A 23,145-nucleotide genomic window follows, 5' to 3' on the forward strand; every position below is an offset into this window, starting at 1 on the left:
CTGAACATTTTGTGTTAGTAAATTCAGATATAAAAAAATTAGTTAAATTCTAGCATCACATTACATTATTTTATCAACATTGTATTTTACTCTATAGTTGGACCCTTGGGGGCCTATTTTTTAAGATTAGGAGAATTGTTAGCGTCATTTTATTTTTTTTGTTAGCACCACTGAGCCACATTTCCAGCCCTTTATTTTAGAATCAAGCCCCAGAAGTGTAATTGATGAAGGTCATATAAATCTTTAAAACCCCAATTTTTTGCAAGTTGGTAAGAATTTACCTACTTATTGACATATACTTCTGGTTTTGTCGATTCTACTTTACGATTTAATCTTGTCTTGTTAATAATCTGAAGGGTTTGGTCATTGAATAATAAGATGTTTTCAGAGGACATGTTCCTGGATTTTCTAAATACAGTTATCAGGTTGTCTCTTCTGGGTATAGTTTGGGATTCACATGTGTACATGAATATATTTGGTGTTACTTTTTTGTGGTGTTGAATTGATCCTAGGGCCTAGTGTATGTTAGGCAAGCACCCTGCCACTAAGCTACAAGCATAGTCTTGGTGTTCATTTGGATGGGGGGAGGGTGGATACTAGAGATTGAACCTAGGACCTTGCACATAATAGATGCCCAGGCTGGCCTTGAAGTTGGCTGTTCTTGTGCTTCCTCCTACTGAGAATCTTGGGATTATAGGCCTGTGCCACTATGCCATCTCCTACTATTCTTTTAGTTGTGGAAAAACTTCATACATCCACAAAAATAGAGTAGTATTTGAATCTCCATGGACTTTACCAACCTTAACAAATTTTAGTGAATCCTACTGCATTTACACTCTATTATTTGTTTTTCTTTTAATTTTTTTTTTTTTTTGCACTGGGAATTAAACCCAAGGGCAATTTACCACTCTAACTATCCAATTTTATTTATTTATTTTTTTATTTTGAGACAGGGTCTCACTAAGTTGCTAAGGGGACCTCCAACTTGGAATCTTCCTGTCTCATCTTCCCTGAGCTGCTGGTAATTACAGATATGCACCACCATCCCTGACTTCAATAAATGACTGCAGTCATTATCACTGTTAAATACAAATTATAGCCCTAAAATCCTACTCTTGAGTATTAAGTGAGGAATTCCATAATTCTGGAGTGTACTTTTCATTCCTAAGACAAACCCCCCCCCCCCCTTTTTTTCTTGATAATTAGCACTGCTATCCTTTTGGGTGGATTGAGGATAAACAAAATGAGATTTTACTAAGTAATGTCCATAAAATTATGTTGTGCTAAATATTGAACCCAGTGCCTCACACCTGCTGAGCAAGCCTTCTGCTACTGAGCTCCAGTGCCAAGCAAATGTTTTTGATTGTTTTGGAAAAAACTTAAGGATTATTGTGTACATGTTTTATTTAATTTTGAAGTAGTGGTTTATAAAAAAGAACCTACAAATTTTGAAACGACTTAAAATATACAAAGATAATTAATAAATTTAAGCCAGGTGTAAGGATAGAAGGAGATAAAACTGAACGCTAGTAATCAGAAATGTGTGTACCATTCTGAAATGTGCATAGGTTAATTATCTGAGTTTTTTGTTTTTGGGACCAGGCATTGAATCCAGGGACACACAGGAACTTAGCCACATCCTGTTTTTATTTTGACACATGGTCTTGCTAGATTGCTTTTAAATTTATGTTTCACCTACCTCAAATACTACTAGGATTACAGGTGTGCGCCACTGTGCATTACTTGAATATCTGCTTTTAGACAGATACTATTTCTTGGCGGTGACCAGAATCTGTAATCATTTGTGAATCATGGTAGGTGCAAAATTTGGAGGATTCCGAATTCGAGACCACTCTAGCCAATTTAGGGAGACCCTGTCCCCCAAAACAAGGTCTTGGTGGGTCACTCACTTGTAAGAGTGCCCATAGGTTTAGTCCCTATTACCCCAAAAATACAAATAAAAAGCATAAAAGTGTTTTCCTCCCTTGCTATTCAGACTAAGACCTCCATATTAACATTCTCATTATTTTTTTGTTTTTAAGCTGTTGTTGGACACAATACCTTTATTTTAGTTATTTTTATGTTCGTAGTTGTAGATGGATTTCTGTAGATGGATTCACATTAAGAGAATGTAATTTTTCATAAATTCTGTCACAATAACTGTTATTTTTCCCTTTTTTATGTAAAAGAAAATACTTACAAAGAACAGCATAGCGAATTCCTTTGTATATACTATCATTCACACAGGTTTCTAGTTTTCTTAGAAATGATAAGGTGTGGTAGCACAGGTCTGTAATCCCAGAAATTTGGGAGGCTGAGGCAGGAAAAAACAAGTTTGAGGCCATGGGGGAATTTAGGGATATCCTGTCTCAAAAACATAACAGCTGGGCATGGTGGTGTAAACCTTTAATTCCAGGGGTTCTGGAGGTTGAGGCAGGAGGATCACAAGTTAAAAACAAAAACAAGAAAGCCCAAGTGTAAATATTTGCCGAAGAGGGGATTCATTGTGTAACCAAAAATCTGCCTTAGTTAAATATATGATGAAGTCTGGTTACTTTTAAGCTTGATGCAACTCAGATATGCATGCCATATAACTGTGAAGGTTGAGAATGTAGAGAGAAATGTTTGTTGGGACTTAATGGAATATAATATTCAGTGAACTTTTTCGTGCCCTAGAGATACTTACTCTTCCTTGATTTCATATGTGAATTGTTTATGAGGAAGGGAAATGTTCAACTTTCCCAATTTATATTTTGGGATTTATAGAAAAGCTTTTTTCCACTTAGGCTAGGTGTATATCATGATCATTAAGTTCCAGATGATATCATGTTATCTTTACAGAAAGAAAAAATTACATAGTGTTAAAAATTGAGAAAAACTCATAAAAACCTAACATTTCACCTCATTCTTTGTTAGCACCTTGGTGTATAATCTAGATAATTTAGATATTGAGTATGCTCTTTAACATCTTGAACATCTCTCTATTTTTTTGGTAATGAACACAGGGACACTTAACCACTGAGCCATATTCCTAACCCTGATTTGTATTTTATTTAGAGACAAGGTCTCACTGAGTTGCTTAGTTAGAGCCTCGCTAAATTGCTGAGACTGGCTTTGAACTTTTGATCTCCTGCCTCAGTCTCCCAAGCTGCTGGGATTACAGTTGTGTGCTACTGTGCCCAGCCTTGTTTTCTAATTTTTTAAAAAATTTTTCTTAGTTGTACATGGGCACAATACCTTTTATTTTATGAATTTATTTTTATGTGGTGCTGAGGATCGAACCTAAGGTCCCACATGTGCTAGGCAGGTGCTCTACAACTGAGCTACCTCCCAAGCCCTGTTTTCTAATTTCTTTATTCTTAAATACATATTGTTTTCTTCAGAAGAATTCTTTTTTTTTTTAAGTTGATAGACCTTTGAACTCCATGCCTCACACATGCCAGGCAAGTGCGCTACCTCTGAGCAGTTGAACTTGACCTCCTGCCTCAGCCCCCAGAGGCAGTGGGATAACATGTGTATGCCACTGATCCCCGCATGAAAATTTTTTTTTTGAATACCATTTTTCGGTATTTATTAGTCACCTGTTTTTTATTGGTATATAGTAATAATATCAAATGATGCAGTACTAGCAACTGTTGTACAAATCATGAGTGCTGTGTGCAAGACACCATGTTTAATGTTTTATTTACTGTATTTTAGGTTTTTTTTTTGTGTGTGGTGCTGGGGATTAAACCCAGGGCCTCGTGCATTCAAGGCAAACCTTCTACCAACTGAGCTATCTCCCTAGCCTATTATTTACTGTATTTTTGTTTTAAAAAATATGCATTTATTCAATTTATTTTTTTTTATGTGGTGCTGAGAATAGACCCAGTACCTCTCACGTGCTCGGCAAGTGCTTTACCACTGAGCCACAACCCCAGCCCATTATTTACTGTATTCTAAATATTTTTTTTTAAAGAGAGAATTTTTTAATATTTATTTATTAGTTCTCGGTGGACACAACATCTTTGTTTGTATGTGGTGCTGAGGATCGAACCCGGGCCCACGCATGCCAGGCGAGCGCGCTACCACTTGAGCCACATCCCCAGCCCTATTTACTGTGTTCTAAATGTCATGTTGATTGTAGTTGCACACCCCTGTAATCACAGCAACTCTATCTAGGCTGAGGCAGAAGGATTTCAAGTTTAAAGACAGCCTCTGCAATTTAGCAAGGTTTAAGCAGCTTAAACCTTTATCCAAAAAAAAAAAAAAGATCCTGGGATGTTTCAGTGGTTAAATGACTGTAGCTTATATTCCTGGTAACCCAGCAGGGGAAAGTGTTGACAGAACTGGACTGAATTTGTGTGAATAGGTATATAATTGAGTAATATAGGGAAAGAAATCAAATTGTGGAATATGCAGGTTGGACCTGTGTTCTTTAGGGTCTGTGAACTAGAATTTTATGAAATGGACAGCCCTGCATGATGTGAACAGAAAAATTGTAAGAATTGAAGACAGTTAAGATTACATTAATAAGTAGAAAAGGTTAGGAGATTTATCTAATCATGAATCCTGCATGTGTTGACAGTGCTAATGTTTGTAGAAATAGTAGCTTCTGAATAACATCCAAGTTATGTTCCATTCTTTTTTTTAATCTTTGTTTATTTTTGTGTGGTGCTGAGAATCGAACTCAGTGCCTCATATGTGCTAGGCAAGCTCTCTGTCACTGAGCTACAACCCCAGCCCCATGTTTCACTCTTAATCATTCTAAAAGCAGCCAAGTTTGGACTGTTGTGTTATATTAAACAAATTTTTTCAGAGAAAACATTTCTTATTTTCACAGATTATGCCCAGAATGAGAGAAGTTTCAATAAAATGTTTTGTCAGTGAAAAATTTAATTAGTAATAAGTAGGCAGACATTTAAGCCAAGGGTAGCTAATTTAAGAGATGAAGTAAATTTTTGGTTTTTAGTGTCTTTAGGTTGTAATTTCTAGGCTTTTATGGCATATAGAGGTTCTGTCAGAGGGAATTGGAGCATCCTGTTTATTTTGAGTGCAGTAAAACCGTATGTGATTTAGTGTACATTCTGGAAATATTTGTAACACTTATGATTTTTGGTGAGGGGGTACCGGGAGACAGTCAACCCTACTGAGCCACATCCCAAGCCCTTTTTTGTATTTTATTTAGAGACAGGATTTCACTGTGCTCCATTGTGCCAGGCTCACTTTCATTTTTATTATAGTGTTACTTATTCATGCTTTAATAGGGAACTCTTTATTGTAAAAATGTTTAATTAAGAAGATTTGAAAGAAACTGATGGACATAAAGGAACTACTCCTGGTGCCAGCAGATGTTCTACAAAAGTGTTGGGAAACAATTGTAATCTTAGCTAGTTAGAAGGTGGAATCAGGAGGATCACCAAATTAGCAAGACTGTCTCAAGGGCTATAGCTCCTGATAGAACACTTGACTAGCATATGCAACACCCTGGTTTCAGTCCCTTTTACCCTACCACCCTACCCAGAAAGGTAATCTATCAACATTTGAATGCTTTTGTCTTTTCTCTTTCATAGAGTTTACATACTTGTGTGTTATAATTTACTAGTGTTGAATAGTTTTTAGATATTCTATTGTAAGCGTTTTCCACTTATTTAGTACTCTAAAACATTTTTGCCCAATGCCTATTGAATGCTTCTGTTCATCAGGATTTAAAACAAAGTTTATAGTCTTCAATTCCAAGCAAACAGGATATGACAGAAATTCCACATTGTTTATCACTTAATTAATATGGATCTACCTGTTAGTAAAAATTTTCAGGGATGGTATTGTACCTCAGTGTGTGTGATGCCCTGGGTTCAATTCCCACTACCCCTCCTTCCTCTCAAGAAGGAAATTTTCAAATGATAATACAGGAATATGGAACATATACTAGGAAGTAGAAGTGTCTTCTCCTTCCCCTATTAAATGATCATCTGTTCATTAGCTTTTTTTTTTTTTTTGGTATCAGAGATTGAAACCAGGGGCACTTTACCATTGAGCCATATCCTTATTCCCTTTATATATTTTAGTTTGAGACAGAGTTTCGCCAAGTTGCTTAGGATCTTGCTAAGTTGTTGAGGCTGGTTTTGAATTTGCTTTCTACCTTGGTCTCTTGAGTTGCTGGATTTACAGGCCAGCACCACCATGCCCAGCCATTAGCAAATTTGACAGGAGAAAAAGATATGATTTTGGTACTCTCTTGGATCTTGCTTAAAGTACGTGAGCTGGTGTGTATCATTTTTTGTTATTGTACCAGATGTAAAAAGCCACCCCTCTTCCCTGTAAGTTTGTGGATAGAACCCATTAAAAGCAGAGCTTCATCCCTTAATTGCCCTTTTATTTTTAGTAAGAGTTGAATTGTCTAGACTGGCCTTGAAGTTGCTGTCATCCCCTCTCAGACCTTTGAGTTGCTGTCTTCAAAGCCATCCCCCCACTCTTGTTTGGGTGGTTGGGTCAGCCTTGCTGGGGATTAACTGGACATCAAGCTTGTTAAGCTATCGCTGAGCCATACCCAGCCCTAAAAAGTTTCTTAGAATGTCATGTTTTTGGTCTCCCTTTCTTTTGATAGCAACTGTGTAGATTGCTGTTTTTGCTTTCAAAACACTTTTTTCTTCCTGAAAGGTTTTAAAGTTAATAGACATTTTGCTTACAAATGCCCATGGCTGTGTCTCAACATTAAGAAAATTGAATTCAATAACAGCATGTTAAATTTTATATTAAAAGTTCATAGTAGTCACCCAAAAAATGTGCTTCCTCCATTCTAGTAAATAAGGGTTCGCACTGCTTTCTTACAGAACGTGGCCCCCCATTGGCTCTTTTGGTGTAGGCAAATCCCAACCCTTAATTCTTAATATTTTGGGGGGCGGGTTGGGTACCTGGGATTGAACCCAGGAACACTTAACCACTGAGCTACATCTCCAGCCCTATTTTGTATTTTATTTAGAGACAGGGTCTCACTGAGTTGCTAAGCATGCCTTGTGGTTGTGTACAGTGGCTTTAAAACCTTGATCCTCCTTGTCTCAGTCTACTGAGTTCTTGGGATTATAGGTGTGCTTCACTGTGCATGATGTAACAAAAGCTTCAAGTTGTCTTTTTCCCCAGTCTGGATTTAAGTTGTGAATACAGTGTAGTTAGGTGGTGGTATGTGTTTTTGTTGTCACATGAGGAGGCATATAAGGTTTACATATAATTACTGATAGTTTTGTTGGTCACAGTTTAGGTGGTAATGTGTATTTCCATTGTAAAAGTGCATTCACATTCCCCACCTCCCCCAATAGTGAATAATTTGTACTGGGTAATTCCAAGTCCTGGTTCATGCTCAAGAAGCACTTGGTGAGCATACTTTGACGTTTTTCTCCATTGTGAAACTGGTTATCATATAGGTTAAGAAAATGAGGGTTTGTGGCTCAGTGGTTGCCTCGCACATGGGAAGCATTAGGTTTGATTCTCAGCACTACATAAAAATAGATAATAAAGGTATTGTGCTCATCTACAACTAAAATTTTTTTTAAATGAAACCTTGAAATTTTGGGGGTGGGTTGGTTGCAGGGGATTGAACTCTGGGACACTTGACCACTGAGCCACATTTCTAGCCATGTTGTTTAATTTATTTAGAGACATGGTCTCATTGAGTTGTTCAGCTTGAAGTTTTTTTTTTTTTACCTTAAATTTCTTTAATTTTAAACTCTATTTTTCATATTTAGTTGCATTTATTTTTAGACTTTGTGTCTTTTGACTGTTTTAAAAAATTTTTTAATTTGTTTTAATTAGTTGTTACTCTTTTTTAGTACTGTTTTGTATCATTTGCATTTTGACAATTGTTAGACTTACACTATGTTTATTGTATTGGTGATTGAACTTTAGTGATCTGCCACTGAGATACATCCCCAGTCCTTTTTTTTTTTAATTTGTTTGTGCTTTGTTGTTATAGGTGATAGTGGGGTTTACTGACATGATCATATATGCATGAAGTATGATTTATTCCTTTTTAGTCCCCAATGTTTGCTCTTTCCTTTTTCTCTTTCCTCCCATTTTAATTCACCTTTCATGTAAGTTTTGAAATATCTGTAATTTATTTTACTGTTTAAGAGTTAGATTTGTGGCTGGGTACTATGGTGTACGCTTTTAATCCCAGAAGCTCAGGAGGTAAGTTCAAAGCCAGCCTCAGCAATTTAGCGAGGCACTAAACAACTCAGTAACATCCTATCTCTAATAAAATAAAAAATAGTCCTTCGATGTGGCTCAGTGATTGAGTGCCCCTGAGTTCAATCCCCAGTACCCGCTCCAAGGGAGAAAAAAAAAAAAGGTTTGTGGGACTGGCATGGTAGTGCATACTTGAAGTCCCAGTGGCTCTGGACACATGAAGCAGAGGGATTGCAAGTTCAAAGCCAGCCTCAGCAATTTGATAAAGCCTCAAGTAACTTATTAAGACCATGCCTCAAAATAGAGTGACTGAGCTTTTTTTTTTTTTTTTTTTAAGATAGAGTGAGAGAGGGAGGGAGAGAGAGAGAATTTTTAATATTCATTTTTTAGTTTTCGGTGGACACAACATCTTTGTTTGTATGTGGTGCTGAGGATCGAACCCGGGCCGCACGCATGCCAGGCGAGCGCGCTACCGCTTGAGCCACATCCCCAGCCCCGAGTGACTGAGCTTTTAATTTTTATTTTATTTTGACTTCGTGGTTAAGTGCCCCCCAGGAGGTGGGGGAGAAACACAAAACAAGTTCGGTCATTGGGAACTTTAAAGACAGCTAAATAACAGTTGACTTATACATTTCTACTCATTATTTTACAGCATCTTAAATACTCTCTTAGGTCTAATTCTAACATTGCTGTTAGCATAGCTTATTTAAAAATACTCAGCTTTGGCAAGGTGTAGAGGTGCACACCTGTAATCCCATGACTCAGGATGCTGAAGCAGAAGGATGGCAAGTTTTAGGACAGTCTCGGCAATGTAGACCCTGTATCAAAACATAATAAAGACTGATTAAGTGGTTATGCGGTGAAACAACCCTGGGTTCAATCTATGGTACCATTTAAATTATAAAAGAAAAAATAGAATAGCCAACTTTGTATTTTTATGGTTTGAAAATGTACTGGTTTTACATGCTAGAATTCCATCTATATTGTGAGGTCATGTCAGTATTTTTGGTACAGAGCCTTGGGAATAGAACACCTTTCTTCCCCTATCCCCAAAAGATTATGGGCCGGAAGGGAGATTTTTTTTTTAGAGAGAGAGAGAGAATTTTTTTAATATTTATTTTCAGTTATCGGCGGACACAATATCTTTGTATGTGGTGCTGAGGATCGAACCCGTGCCGCACACATGCCAGGCGAGCGCGCTACCGCTTGAGCCACATCCCCAGCCCCCAAAGGAATAATGGCAAAAATAAGAGTTGAAGTATGTAAAGACAGTTTAACCCAGATGATAATGTTGTAAGAGGTCAGAGAGATTCGTTGATACTATTAAACTGAAGAAAGATGAAACATATCAGACAACATTATTCTTTTAAAATTTCTGACTCACTGCTGCCCTCTAGTGATGTTATTTTCTAAATTCTCTTAAGAAATGAAGGAAAACAGTGTTTACACATAGTATGTCGTGCTTGTGGAGTTGTATAGCTTTTAAGTTGCGCGGTTTTTTGTTTTGGGATACCAGGGATTGAACTTCAGGGCATTTATCCTATTTTGTTTAAGAGACAGGGTTTCACTGAGTTACTTAGCCCATGCCTTTGCTAAGGCTGGCTTTGATCCACTTGTCTCAGCCTCCCAAACTGCTGGGATTACACAGTGTGCACCACTGTGCAAGGCTTAGTTGCAGGTTTTAAGAGATAGGAATGCATGAAATTATATAGGAAGGTTTTGAATTTCTTAATCTGAAGCAAGTTGTATGGTTCAACTGTGGAAAAGTCAAGTGTGATGCCATCTTTAGTCTCAACCCATAGACCATTGTATGTCATTAGCTATATGGTTAGGTGACTAGAGGACTACTTTAAATGCCCAGTAGGAAAATAACTTGTATCTGCCTCTACAGTGTATATACTTACAGGAAAATCAGCCTGTGGTTTGATAACCTGCTATATTACTAATTTATCCCTGCAACTCTTTTTTGCCATTAAAGGTCTAATTCTAGTGTTCCAAAAAGGCAAAGGGGTTGAAGACTTGACCAATTTTAAATTGATTTTTTTTTTTTTTTTGGCCCTGATTCTAGGAAATGGAGGATTTTAATAATGTATGTTTCTGGTCCATTTGAACCTTTTTTCATAAACCTAGATGTTGCAAACTGCCATAGCTTTTCCCTGCAGAGTTTACTTAAGATTTTGTTTGAACTTTAGAGAAGTACATTTGTTATAAACATTGCAAAAATTTTATAGGTGTCAGTCCAAGATGGATTTGCTTCTCTAAGAGGGCAAAGAGGAATGATAGCAGCTCAAAATATTAATGATTATTTGGAAATAAATTAGTAGGTTTGCTTGCATTTTATCCACAAGTGGAATTTGGGGTGGGCGGGTCCTTAGATTTCGGCTTAGGTGGAAATAGAGACAAATTTCCATATATAAGAATGTCCATGTTTATATCTTCATAGTGCCAGTAATATTGTTGCTTGTATTCACTACAAATTATATTAAGTAGATAAACATTGTATAGACACAGATTCTTGGTGTAAAAGGCAGTAAAAGTACCTTTTTTTCTTTTGTACCTGGGATAGAATCCAGAGTTTTGTTACTCTAGGGTTTTTAATTCTGTGAGTTTTTGGTTTCACTTTTGGATGGACACAATACCTTTATTTAACTAATTAATTTATTTTTATGTGATGCTGAGGATTGAACCCAGTGCCTCTCTCTTACTAGGCAAGTGCTCTACCACTGAGTCACAACCCCAACCCCTAAATCTGTGAATTTTTCATTATGTATATCTTATATTTTTCAGAACTGAGTTTAAATAAGAATGAACTTAACCTGATATAAGCAGCGCTGAAGGATCTTATTTTGTTGAACTTATAAATAATAAAACCAGTGTGTGTCGTGGTTCATACACCTCTTTTCCCAGTGAGGCGAAAGCAGGATGGTGCTTCAGCAACTTAGCAAGGTTAAGCAACATAGTGAGCCTATCTTAAAATAAAAAATGAAAGGGATGGGGATGTGACACAGTGGTTAAGTGCTCCTGGTTTTTATCCCTGGTACCACCAAAAAAATATATATATAATTAATATTTAATCAATCAAGAATTATGGAAACTTTAATATGTTTCTGGTTTTTTTTGTACAAGCGATTAAACCAAGGGATTCTTAACCAGTGACCCACATCCTTAGCCCTTTTGATATTACATAGAGACAGGGTCTTACTAAGGTGCTTAAGGTTTGCTACATTGCTGAGGCTGGCTTTGAAGTCACAATCTTCCTGTCTCAGCCTCCTGACCTGCTGGGATTACAAGCATGAATCACCATGCCTGCCATGTTTGTGATTTTCAAGAAGTGGAATAAGGGGCTGGAGTTGTGGCTGAAGTGGTAGCGCGCTCCCCTAGCATGCGTGAGGCACTGGATTCGATTCTCAGCACCATATAAAAATAAAATAAAGATAGTGTCCACCTAAAACTAAAAAATAAATGTTAAAAAAGTGGAATAAACTTGTGTAAAGATTAATCACACATAAACTATGGATCATAAACTAGACATTATTCTCCATCATGATCCTAAGAAAAAATACTTCATGTAGAGTCACATCATTTTAAAAAAATGTTTTTTTTTCCCCCCAGGGGGAAGATTTTATGCTCATAGGTTTAGAGTCTTTAGTCCATAGATGGTCTACTTTATTGCTCTGTTCTTGAGGTGAGGCAGAACATGGCAGAAGGCTGAAAGGAAACCTCAGGATATGACAATGAAGAAGCTGAAAAAAACTCTCATTTTTTATTAAACAAATGAATTTTAGTTAATGATCATAGAGATAGTCTAATTTGATTCTTAAGTGGGAAAAGGATATTTAAGTCTCAAACTACATTAGAGGAAAAAGATGATCTAGAGATACAGACATTGTCAAAAACATTTATGTAGTTTTTAACAAATAAATTAATACCGAAATTGTTATTAACTAATATGACTGAGTTTTTTTGTTCTTGTTCTGGGGGTCAGCCACATCCCCAGCGCCTATTTGTGTATTTTATTAGAGACAGGTTCTCCCTCAGTTACTTAGGGCCTCACTTGCTGAGGTTGACGAAATTTGAAGTTATTGATTTATGGGAATTTAGAAAAAATATGTGAAAATTGAAAGGATAGTTTTTGGGTTTTTTTTTTTTTTTTACCAGTACTGGAGATCAGCCCTGGGTCTTGTGTAAAGATTAATCACAAACAAGATCATTAAAAGACATTGGCATTTTTCTTTTCTGAGCACAAAATTCTTACATAATTTCTGTGTCTTGTCATTTATCATTGCTTTTTTTCCCTGTGTTAATATTTGATTTGGACATTTGATTATAATTCCTGCATCATTCAAAATTATTTGTAGATTATTTTAAAGATAGCAGTTGCTGGAAATACTAGTTACCTCAGAATCAGAAAAAAATGCATGTGAGATATATCCAGTTATCACAGATCTTTTTAAAGTGATTCTTGTTTGCTTTTAGAAAACTACAGATCAAATTAGCTGGGTTTTTGCACAGATAAATTTTAAGGTAACAGATGGAAGGAGGAAATTTCTGGAAAAAGACTTAAAGGGTATATTAAATTTCTTTTATTGGAAAATACGATGTTGCCTAGTAATATCATGTTTTGATGACAGTTGTTTTAAAAGGAAGCTGGTACTGTCAAAGAATAATGGTTAGGTTTTTTTGTTGTTTTTGTATTGGAGAGTTGATCCAAGGAAGCTTTACAACTGAGTTACATTCCCAGCCATTTTTTAATTTTTCATTTTGAAACAGTCTCATTAAATTCGTGAGTGGCTCAGAATTTGCATTCCTCCTGAGATGTTGTGGTTACAGTTGTGTACTACTATAAAAGTTAGTACTTGAGGAATGGGTTAAGTGGATATGGGCACATTGGATGTTTTTTATAGAGACTTAAGATCAAGTATCTACAGAATTTTCTTTCTTTTTTCAGTACTGGTGATTGAACTAAGGCACACTTGACAACTGAGCTGCATCCCTAGCCCTGTTTTGTATTTTATTAGAGATAGGGTCTCACTGCATTGCTTAGAACCTTGCTATTGTTAAGGCTGACTTAGAACTTGTGATCCTCCTGACTCAGCCTCTGGAGCTGCTGGGATTATAGGTCTGTGCCACCAAGCCAGGCTATCCTTCAGAATTTTTATTGAAGTGCCTAGTTCATACCCATTATTGGCATAGGAAAGACTCTTGCCAGTTTTAACTGCGTAAGAGCTGTCCATCAACTTTTGGTTTGGCTACCTTAATTGCTTTTTTGTGGAGATTAAGGTAGATTAGTCTATGTTATGTATGCTGTTGGTGCTGTATCTAGAGTGGTGTTGATGATATTTGGCCTTCCACGGACTCCAGTTGTATTATATCATATGTAGGATGAAGTTTCACCTGAGATCATGTGGTAATTTGAACACCTTTAGTTAATCACTCTTCAATAAAATTTTTAAATGATACCATTAGAATGTAAGCTCTGGGACAGTATTTGGTACCATGGTATATCATCCATGAGAACTGGTTTTTCAAGATTGACTTGAGGATTGGATGGTTATCAAATAGAAGACTCTGCTCCTTTCTATGATTTTGAGATTATTCAGAATATTTCAAAAGGATGAAAGGTAATAAATCTTATGGAATTCTTGAATCCTTGTTAAAGATTGGAGCTTATTAGAGGAAGAAGGGGCAGCTGACTTAAAATATAAAAGACACTGTGAAATAAAGGTTTGCACTTAAAAGCATTTCAGTGGAGCTATTGATCCTTTAACATCTATTGATCCTTTAACATCTATTTTTATAGGTTTTAAATAATCTGAGAACAGTTGTATTCTTTGGCTTAGTTCCCCTGGTTCTCTTTTGTTTATGACATCTTCCCCTGACCAGTTTTATCATCATCACCATCGATTTTAATTATTAAATGCCTGACCTCATTCAAGGTTATCATAAAATTTAGTTTAGGGTCATTATGAGTTGATTGCTATGTATTATCACATGATAATTCATTTCCTCTCTATTTATCCACTGATTTATTTATTGCCTTTTGTATAAAAAGACTAACTTCTGCCTAAGTTTCTACATTGCTGTAGCTCAATAATGGTTTGTGGTAGAATCTGGAATTTTGTCTATTAGGGGTAATGAATGAGACTTAGTAAAAGCAATGTGTAAGAAGTTAGAGTTACTGATGGCTAAGACCTCTCATAAATGAGAATGATAAATTCAGAATTCCGTAGTCAACATAGGAATTCTAATTTTTTTAAGGACTATTTAAATTACAGAAGGATTCAATGGAATTTGAAGAGGGTTATGTTGACAGTATTCTGTGAGGAGGATTCCTCCTTCACACTTTAGATATGATAACTAGAGCTCTTGGAATAACCTGGAGCAGAAGTTTTTATTTTTTTAAGGATATATTGAAGGGCACTAGTCCATGAATAATAATATACTTGATGCTATCAGAATCCTTGAAGTTGACCAGTAACTCTTGGTATTCATGGTGATAGTACTGAGAACATTTTTTCAGGGAATATTGTTCTTAGCCATTTTTTCACCTGAAATTTTTTTTTTCCCTAACAGTTCTTCCGCCTTTGTGAGGAACCTCATCAAACACGATGGCTAGCAACGTTACCAACAAGACAGATCCACGCTCCATGAACTCCCGTGTATTCATTGGGAATCTCAACACTCTGGTGGTCAAGAAGTCTGATGTGGAAGCAATCTTCTCTAAGTATGGAAAAATTGTGGGCTGCTCTGTCCATAAGGGCTTTGCCTTCGTCCAGTATGTTAATGAGAGAAATGCTCGGGCTGCTGTAGCAGGAGAGGATGGCAGAATGATTGCTGGCCAGGTTTTAGGTAAGGTCTGGGTTGAATTTTTTTTTCATGGATATTATGTAGGCCAGAATTTTTCTGCTTTTTTTTTGTTTTTCTTTACCTCTCTATAAAGTTGAGTCTAATACATAATACAGTCTTTGGATATTGTGACATAACTTCAACCTTATAAAAATATTCTGTTTATATGTATAATGTGTTTAAAAGGTATTTGTAATTTTGAGGTAGAACCCAGACCACCTTAAGGTGGAAATCTTGATTGGTCTGGTAATAACATTTTATATGGAAATGTTATTTAAATGACCATGTTCTATTCCTCATAGATTGGAAGTCACAGAAGAGCTTAATGGATGGCTTCAGGATATCTTGTTAATTATAGACTGCCTTAGCTTTGAAGTTTGTGAGTTAAAATGTAGATAATTAATTATATAGTACTTATGTCTATTCTTAAATGAGGTTGATAGTATTATTGAGTTACACTCATTAAAAAAGGTACACCGTAGTTATTGGGAAAAAGTTTGTTGTAATCATTTTTTCTACATTCTTAAGAATCCACAAAGTGTATGCCTTTTTTTACCTCTAAAATGGATTGTGGTAAAAATGAACTTCAATGAGTTCTGCAAAAAAGTCATAAAATGAGCTGGGTGTGGCGGCACATGTTTATTATCCCCAAGACCTGGCAGCATGAGGCAGGAGGATCACAAGTTCAAGGTCAGCCTCAGCAACTCAAAGACCTCAAAATAAAGTTTCAAAAAAGAATTATAGTTTTAGTTCAGTTGTAAAGTGCCACTGGGTTCAAGCCCTAGTAATAAACAAAAGTCTTAATATGAACATTACATGATTTATGTTGAATTTTTTTAAATAAGTGGTGATAGATATTTCTAGCCAAATGTAATCCAAACTGACATCATAGGTAACAATTCATAAGAATTCCATCCACATTGATTTTTTTTCCTTTATTGCCTCAAAGATAAATTATTTATTTATTTATTTTTTACTGTACTGGTAATTGAACCCAAGGTCATTGCATCATTGAACTACACCACTACCCCTGGCATTTGTCATTTGGACACTGGATCCTGCTGGGTTGCTAAGACGATCCTTGAACTTACTATAGATGGGACACAGAATTAGGGTTTAAGTTTTTAATTTAAATTTATTTTTTTATGTGATGCTGGGGATTGAACCCAGTGTCTCATGCATGCTAGGCAAGCCGTGTACCACTGAGCCACAATTCCAGCCCTGTCCTTAAACCTCAAATCCTCCTATTTCAATCTCCCAAGTAGCTGGAATCACAGATGGGCACCTCTGCGCACTGCTTTCAAACTTCAATCCTCTCTATGTCTGCCTAAGAAATTGACTAGGTACCTTTTCTTCCCATGCATATGAAGTCTTAAATTCAGTGTTAATATTATAATCAACAGCACATCTGAATGTAGTCTTAATATTATAATCAGCAGCACATCTGAATGTAGTCTTCACTACATTTCAGATATCAGTAGGCCAATAAAGGTTAGTGGCTTATTTTAGTAGGCCTTGTAGAGATTGGAAGTAAGGTTCAATTTATATTGATTAATTTGCTGACTACTTGACTATTTCATGAATAGTATTATGATTATTTACATCTTATGTATCAGGTACATTAGCATGGTTGTCCTATTTCTTAGTAATGTTAAGAATCTTGTGGGTTTAAGCTCTATAGATCCCCATTCATTATAGCTTCCCAACAATTTTTATCTTGTGATCCTGCATTGATGGTCATTGATTGGATATTTCCGTAGGGATCCAAAACATGGGTTTTCTAAGTCTGCATACAGTAATTTTCCTTAAATAAATTCCTTCTGTAAATACCAGATAAATCTTTGTTTTAAATCCTGGTCTTTCACATTCTGATATGTGGAACAAATATTTTTGCAGACTCTTAAGTACATTGCATTTATTATCACTATGAAATATATTTTTTAAAACTGATGGTTTAGTTTGTTACAGAATTTTTTTAGATCCCATCAACTGTTTCTTTATTAAAACCTCACTTGTAATGTTGCATAACATCCTTGCTTTAGTCAGTACAATAAGCCCTGTCCTCTGACTTTTACTTGAGATTGGAACACTTGCTCCTTTTCATGTAAAGACTTAAAAACTAAAGCTCCATATCCTAGGCATATTTGTGTTTCATTCCTTCAGGCCAGTTTAGTCAGGCATACAGAGGCATTTTCTTGAAAAGAAAATATATAGGAACATTGGGTGACAGAAGGTAGTCTAGTGTGTTTTTTATTATGTACTTATGAGAATATTTTATAGAAGTATGCAGCTTATCTTATTTGTAAAAGAAGTAAAAATTTAATTTTGGATGAGAGTGTCACACTTAAACTATGTTAATTTTTTGTGATTTGACATTTTATCTCTTCTTAGTCACACATTCTAGTAGATTTATTAGAAGAGTCAAGTTTTGAAGTTGGAGCTGAGGGTAGAGATTGCCAAATACATACTTAGGTGATGTTGGGATAATAATTTTGGTATAGAACAGTATAAATACTGAAAGGTTGAATCGTAGCCTTTTATGTACCTTTTCTATGTGAGAAGGGAAGTTTGAGACAATGTTTTGATTGATATGATTGTATTTCAAGAACTTAGTTTGTGGATTCTTTAATATCCAGAGTTGTCATTAAGGTTTTTCTTTTTGTTTTTGTGTTTTTCAGATATTAATCTGGCTGCAGAGCCAAAAGTGAACAGAGGAAAGGCAGGTGTGAAACGATCTGCAGCGGAGATGTACGGGTCAGTACCAGAACACCCTTCTCCGTCCCCTCTACTCAGGTCCGGAACTTTATTATTTATAACTGCATTGTGTCCATCAATGGGCATCTTCTCTATCTGTTTTCTGGATGTGGGGAGGGTTTAATGTAATGTGTTTTATTAGTACAAAAGGAATTTTTTAGTAATTATTTATTTTGTGTTAATGTACTTCATTTTGCCCATTTCCTAGAGAATTATTATAAATCCTGACTTGTTTGCAATTAAAGAGTATTTTTGTATTCATAGAATGAATTAAAATCTGTCAAGTGTAGTTTAGATTCTTAGAAGCTGGGAAATATTAAAGGGAAAAATAGTGATATAAGTTTTATTTATTATTGTAATGTTCAGTTTTCTTGTTTTAGCTGATAATGTTATATGTTAGCATTACTGATTTGGCCATTGCATGTTCAGTGGTCTATAATGTTTAGAATTTAGTGATTCATTGTTTGAATGATTTGTAATTATTCCATGATAATTTTTAAAATCTGTATGTTATGATTTGTTTGGCATGTTTTTCCCCCGTCTGCTGTAGTGAAGTAATTTCAACAGCTCCAAATTAATTTTCCTCGGTATTTATTTTTCAGCTCCTCTTTTGACTTGGACTATGACTTTCAACGCGATTATTATGACAGGTATGTTTAAGGTCTTTTTTAAACTATCAGTAAATACCATTGTGTTTTTATTTTGAAGTACACTTTTTCTTGTTGTAATGAATAGTGTTTTTGAAGAGATAATCTTATTATCAAAATAAAATGAAGTAACCTCACCCCCAATTGTCAAGTATACTTGGTAGAGAATCATAACTGTTGATTCCAAAGAATCAGCATAGTTAGGGTATCAAAGCAAAATTATAAAGTGCTTTTTAAAAAATACTTTTGAAAAATCCAAAAGTCTGCTTTGAACATGAACTAATAAAAAATAAAGTGAGCAGGAGGTCAAGAATGAATAGTTTTAATTTCTATAGACGTTAAAATATTTTTGTGTGTAGTATAGTTCTAAAAGATAAGATTGGTAGTATAATGAATAAAATTTCTTTTTGTGCTTTTAGAACAGGATTAATGTTTGGAGAAATAACATTTGAAGAATTGGTTTACTTAATGGTTTAAATGTAGATATATAGTATTTTATTTGTTTATTTAGGTAAATGCTCTACCACTGAGCCACAACCCAGTTCCTATGAATGGCTTTTAATGATGAATTTTTTCATTTTTCTCAGTAACCTTTATAAAAAAGTGCAGGATTTAGAATTAGTATAGGACTTTTCTGACAGGGAGTGAATTAATATGCTAAAAAATGTGGCCACATTGACATTTAACTCACTTTTAATATCTGTAGTATATAGAAAGAAATGATGTATACTATATACATAATATATACTTTAAATTTTACAGTTAGAGCATACTACTAGTTTTTTCACTTCAGAATGCCAGTGTTCCAAACATTAAGCAGGCATGGTAGCTCATATTTATAATACCAGTTCCTTGGTAGGCTGAGACAGGAGGGTTAGGGTTCACTGCCAGTCATGGTAACTTAGTGAGAACATGACTCAAAATAAGAAACAGTAAAGAACCCCCATAGGATCAAGTGAAAATTTCCATGTTCGTGAAATACTACACATTATATTATAATATCAGAAGGATAAGGTGGGAAAATAGTTGTGTTTCATTTTTCCCTAAGTTCTTGAATTTATTTATATATGTTCAGTGCTAAGAATTGAACCCAGGGCCTCACAGATAGACAAGTGGTCTATCAAATCTATTTATTTTTATGTGGTGCCTAACCCATGCAAGGCAAGCGTTCTACCACTGAGCTGTAGTCCCAGTCCCAGACCAGTTAAAACCTATATTTTGAAAACCAGTTTTCTTATGTGAATTCCTGAGAAAATTTACCATGACTTTGTAGTTGATATAATAGATTTGGACATTTCTTTGCTACTTAAAATTTGAGCCTTTTGTGGTAGGGGCATACCTGTTTTATTTGTGATCAGGGTCAGATGATGCAGGAGGATAAAGATTTCCAGGCCAGCCTTAGCAGCTTAGACCCTATCTGAAAATAAAAGGGCTTTGAGTGTGCCTCTGTGGTAAAGTTCAATCCTCAGTTTAAAAAAAAAAAAGCTACACCCATAATTGAAGTCACTCTTTTAAGTGACGTGCAGGCATTGAAACCTATGAATTATTTTGAAGCAGCCTCATTTAATACTTATGATAATCAGTTGGTTTCCCAAATACTCATACATACCTTTAAGGGATTCTTAACACAGCTGATTTTAAGTAGACTCTAAGGTGCTGCTTTTTGCCTTTTTTTTTTTAAGCTTCCCAGCATGTTGTTGTTCAGTTATGGCTGGCAGTAACACAAGAATAAGGAATGTGGCTGGGCTTGTGGCTCAATGGTAGTACTGGGTTCAATCCCCAGCACCACATAAACAAACTACATAAAACAAAATAAAGCTATTATGTCCATCTACAACTGAGTATTAAAAACTCAAAAAAGAATTACAAAATGAATTTATTTCTTGGAGTATCACACTGTGTCTATGTCATGGAGGTTTTTAGGAAAATTCTAGAATGTTTTGATACAATTTGAGAGATATCCCCATCTCAAGCTTGTGATACAGTTTATATCTTTATGAAGACAACCATCCTCATGGAAAAGTTACTTTTGGGCGATCATTGTGATTGAACCTGGAGGTGTTTAACCACTGAGTCACACCCCTTAGCCCTTATTTTTAATTTTAAGATAGTGTCTTACTAAGTTGCTGAGGCTGGCCTGAATTTGGCAGCCCTCCTGCTGTGATTAAAGGCAATATTCCATTGTACCTGGCACTTACTCTTTTCTTCATGTGAGGTTAAGCTTCATATTATCTCACTATAAGTAAATAAGTTTGAAAACAATTATTCTTCTGAGGTATTTGAAAAAATCAGTTAAGAGTAGAAACACTGGGCCTCAGCAGTAGCGCACTTGCCTGACATGTGTGAGGGGTTTGATTCTCACCACCACATATAAATAAATAAAAGTCTATCATCAGCAACTAAAAAAATAAAATTTAATTAATAAAAAGTAGAGACAGACTGCGGAGAGTAGTTTAGAAATTACATATATGCAGAATTAGATTTAGATTTCTTAAAATTGCTATTAATCTTAATGATTGATGGTCCTACTCTTTAGTTTTTCAAATATCTTTAAGATATCCTCAGCTTCGTACTTTAATATTCTTCCATTTTAACTTCAGCCAACAGGAAAAAGTTTCTGATGACTGATGTAGCCACTAGGTGTAATATTTGATTGCCCTGAAGTATTGAGCTTTGTAATGGGGAAGTAAACATGTTCATTCAAGATTTTTTGATAACCATGCATTTGTGAGTTAATTGGGGAATTCAGCTCATATTTTTATAATGTAGATGTGTAAAAAATGGAAGAGTGTTCCCTTAGGCTGGTATGTGAAATATTCAGTAGATGAGTGCTTATTTGAGAAATAAGGTGTTAAGTAGGATCTCAGAAATATTTGGCCCGATAGGAATTGGTAGGGAATCTAATCTTTAGAGAAATGTAAATCATTCTGAAGATGCTGTTATTTATTTTTTAGTGGGGGTTTGAACTCTTGGTTGTATTATTTTTAGACAGGTCTTACAAAGTTAGGGGCTCACTAACTTGACCCACGCTATCCTGATACTTGTATTCTTATTATCTTGGCCTCCCAAGTTGCTGGGAAATTAGGTGTGTGAATTCAGGTCTTTGATATGTTAGTAGTTAAACATGAACCCTGGGTTCTGTCAAAATATTTTTTTAAATGGTGAGTTCACCTTTTATTTATACTATGGAACATTTCACTTTCTAAATACACATCAAGTATGTGTAAATGAGAATAGTGTAATGAGTTGCCACATAATGTCATCCAATACCTGATCAGTTTTCTACCAGTTGATTGTATTATTCTGTCTTGTGTATTTCCTGAGAATTGGTAGATAAGTCTGTAGGATTTATTAGATTTAGGGTTTTTTTCTCTTTCCATTGGTATAGTTGGGAGAGGAAGCATAATATTTGGTGCTTTAATCACCAATGGCCTACTTTTTTGAGAGGAACTATAAGAATGTTAAGTATTTTGCATGGGGGAAACTTCTGTTTTACCAATTAGAAAGTAGATAGTTATAACATTGCATTTTGTTTAGGGAATTCATGATTTGTGGTTTGGTGTTTTTATGACTTTTGAGTGGTCAAGTACTCAGACTCTAAATCATTTAAATTGGGGGGGTAGTAAACAGTTAAAAACTTAAATATCTTTGAGTCATAGTACTAGGCATGTAGTTCTCTAAGAGCTCTTTTCTAGCATGTCTCCAACCCTGAATTCAGTCCTCAGAATTTTAAAAAATGTGAGTCATTTACATTTGTAATGTGCTGTTTTATGAGAAGGAGATCATTCAATACAGTGATGCATTCAATACCCTTACATGTTGCAGTGCAGTAGGGTACTGATTTTTGTTATTACCTATTTTACCCTTTATCATCTCATAGTGTAGTGATGATATATTCCAATGTTTCTTATTACGAAGTTTTCATTTTCCATTTGTCATGACACTGTTTCTTAAATTACTTCAGTAACTTATTTAGCTTGCAACCGCATAAAAGTTCTTAGATGCATAATTTGGCAGTGTATGGCAAATTGCTGTTTTAGACTTGCTGCTTACTATATCATGCATAGTTCATTATTCTCTATAGTTTTGTTACTCGCTGGGCTGGGGTTGTGGCTCTGAGGTAGAGCGCTTGCCTACCATGAGTGAGGTCCTGATTTGTTCAGTCCTCAGCACCACATATAAATAAATAAAGATTTAAAAAAATAAGATTTGTTACTCCCTATAGATTTGTTACCTAACATTTTTCTGTTACTTATAAGACCCTAAAGTAGCTTGGAACTTTGACATATATATTGATGTCTTATCTGTAAGTTACATATAGATTTATCTATATGTAGATGTATGTAAATATTTATCTAAAGGCGAGCTGTATGTCTGTAATCCCAGCAACTTAGGAAGCTGAAGCAGAAGGATTGCAAGTTCAAGACCAGCCTCAGCATCTCAGTTGCACTAAATAACTTAGGAAGACCCCGTCTCAGAAAATACAAAGGGTGGGAATATGTCTCAGTAGTGTAATTCCTTCTACCAGTATGTTTGGCAGAACGGTAAACAACAGGATAGGCTGTGCGTTGATTATTTGAAAATAAAAAAAAATTGAAAATTATTTGAAAGTAAAAAACTGTACTTACTGCTGTGAAACTTTATTCTTATAGGACCAGTGGCATTAAAATGGCTTTTTAGTCATTTCAATTAATTCACTTTAAAAATTATTTCTCATTCAAAGAGTATTAGACATCAT

At 35.3% G+C, this 23,145-nt stretch overlaps 1 protein-coding gene across 11 annotated transcripts in view; it reads left to right on the forward strand.

Moving 5' to 3' along the window:
* Nucleotides 1–23,145, forward strand: part of Hnrnpc (heterogeneous nuclear ribonucleoprotein C) — a 53,034-nt gene that overhangs the window by 14,797 nt on the left and 15,092 nt on the right. For 6 of the 11 annotated variants that reach the window (XM_015493146.2, XM_015493179.2, XM_015493163.2 and 3 more), the window contains 3 exons: nucleotides 14,734–15,009; nucleotides 17,685–17,799; nucleotides 18,363–18,410. In XM_015493146.2, the coding sequence (XP_015348632.1) occupies nucleotides 14,769–15,009; nucleotides 17,685–17,799; nucleotides 18,363–18,410 (404 nt within the window). In that variant the 5' untranslated portion in view covers nucleotides 14,734–14,768. The remainder of the gene's footprint in view (nucleotides 1–14,733; nucleotides 15,010–17,684; nucleotides 17,800–18,362; nucleotides 18,411–23,145) is intronic. The other 5 variants (XM_015493191.2, XM_015493185.2, XM_048798855.1 and 2 more) reach the window with 1 other exon arrangement.

Source organism: Marmota marmota, unplaced genomic scaffold, assembly GCF_001458135.2.
Source record: "Marmota marmota marmota unplaced genomic scaffold, marMar, whole genome shotgun sequence".
NCBI lineage: Eukaryota > Metazoa > Chordata > Mammalia > Rodentia > Sciuridae > Marmota > Marmota marmota.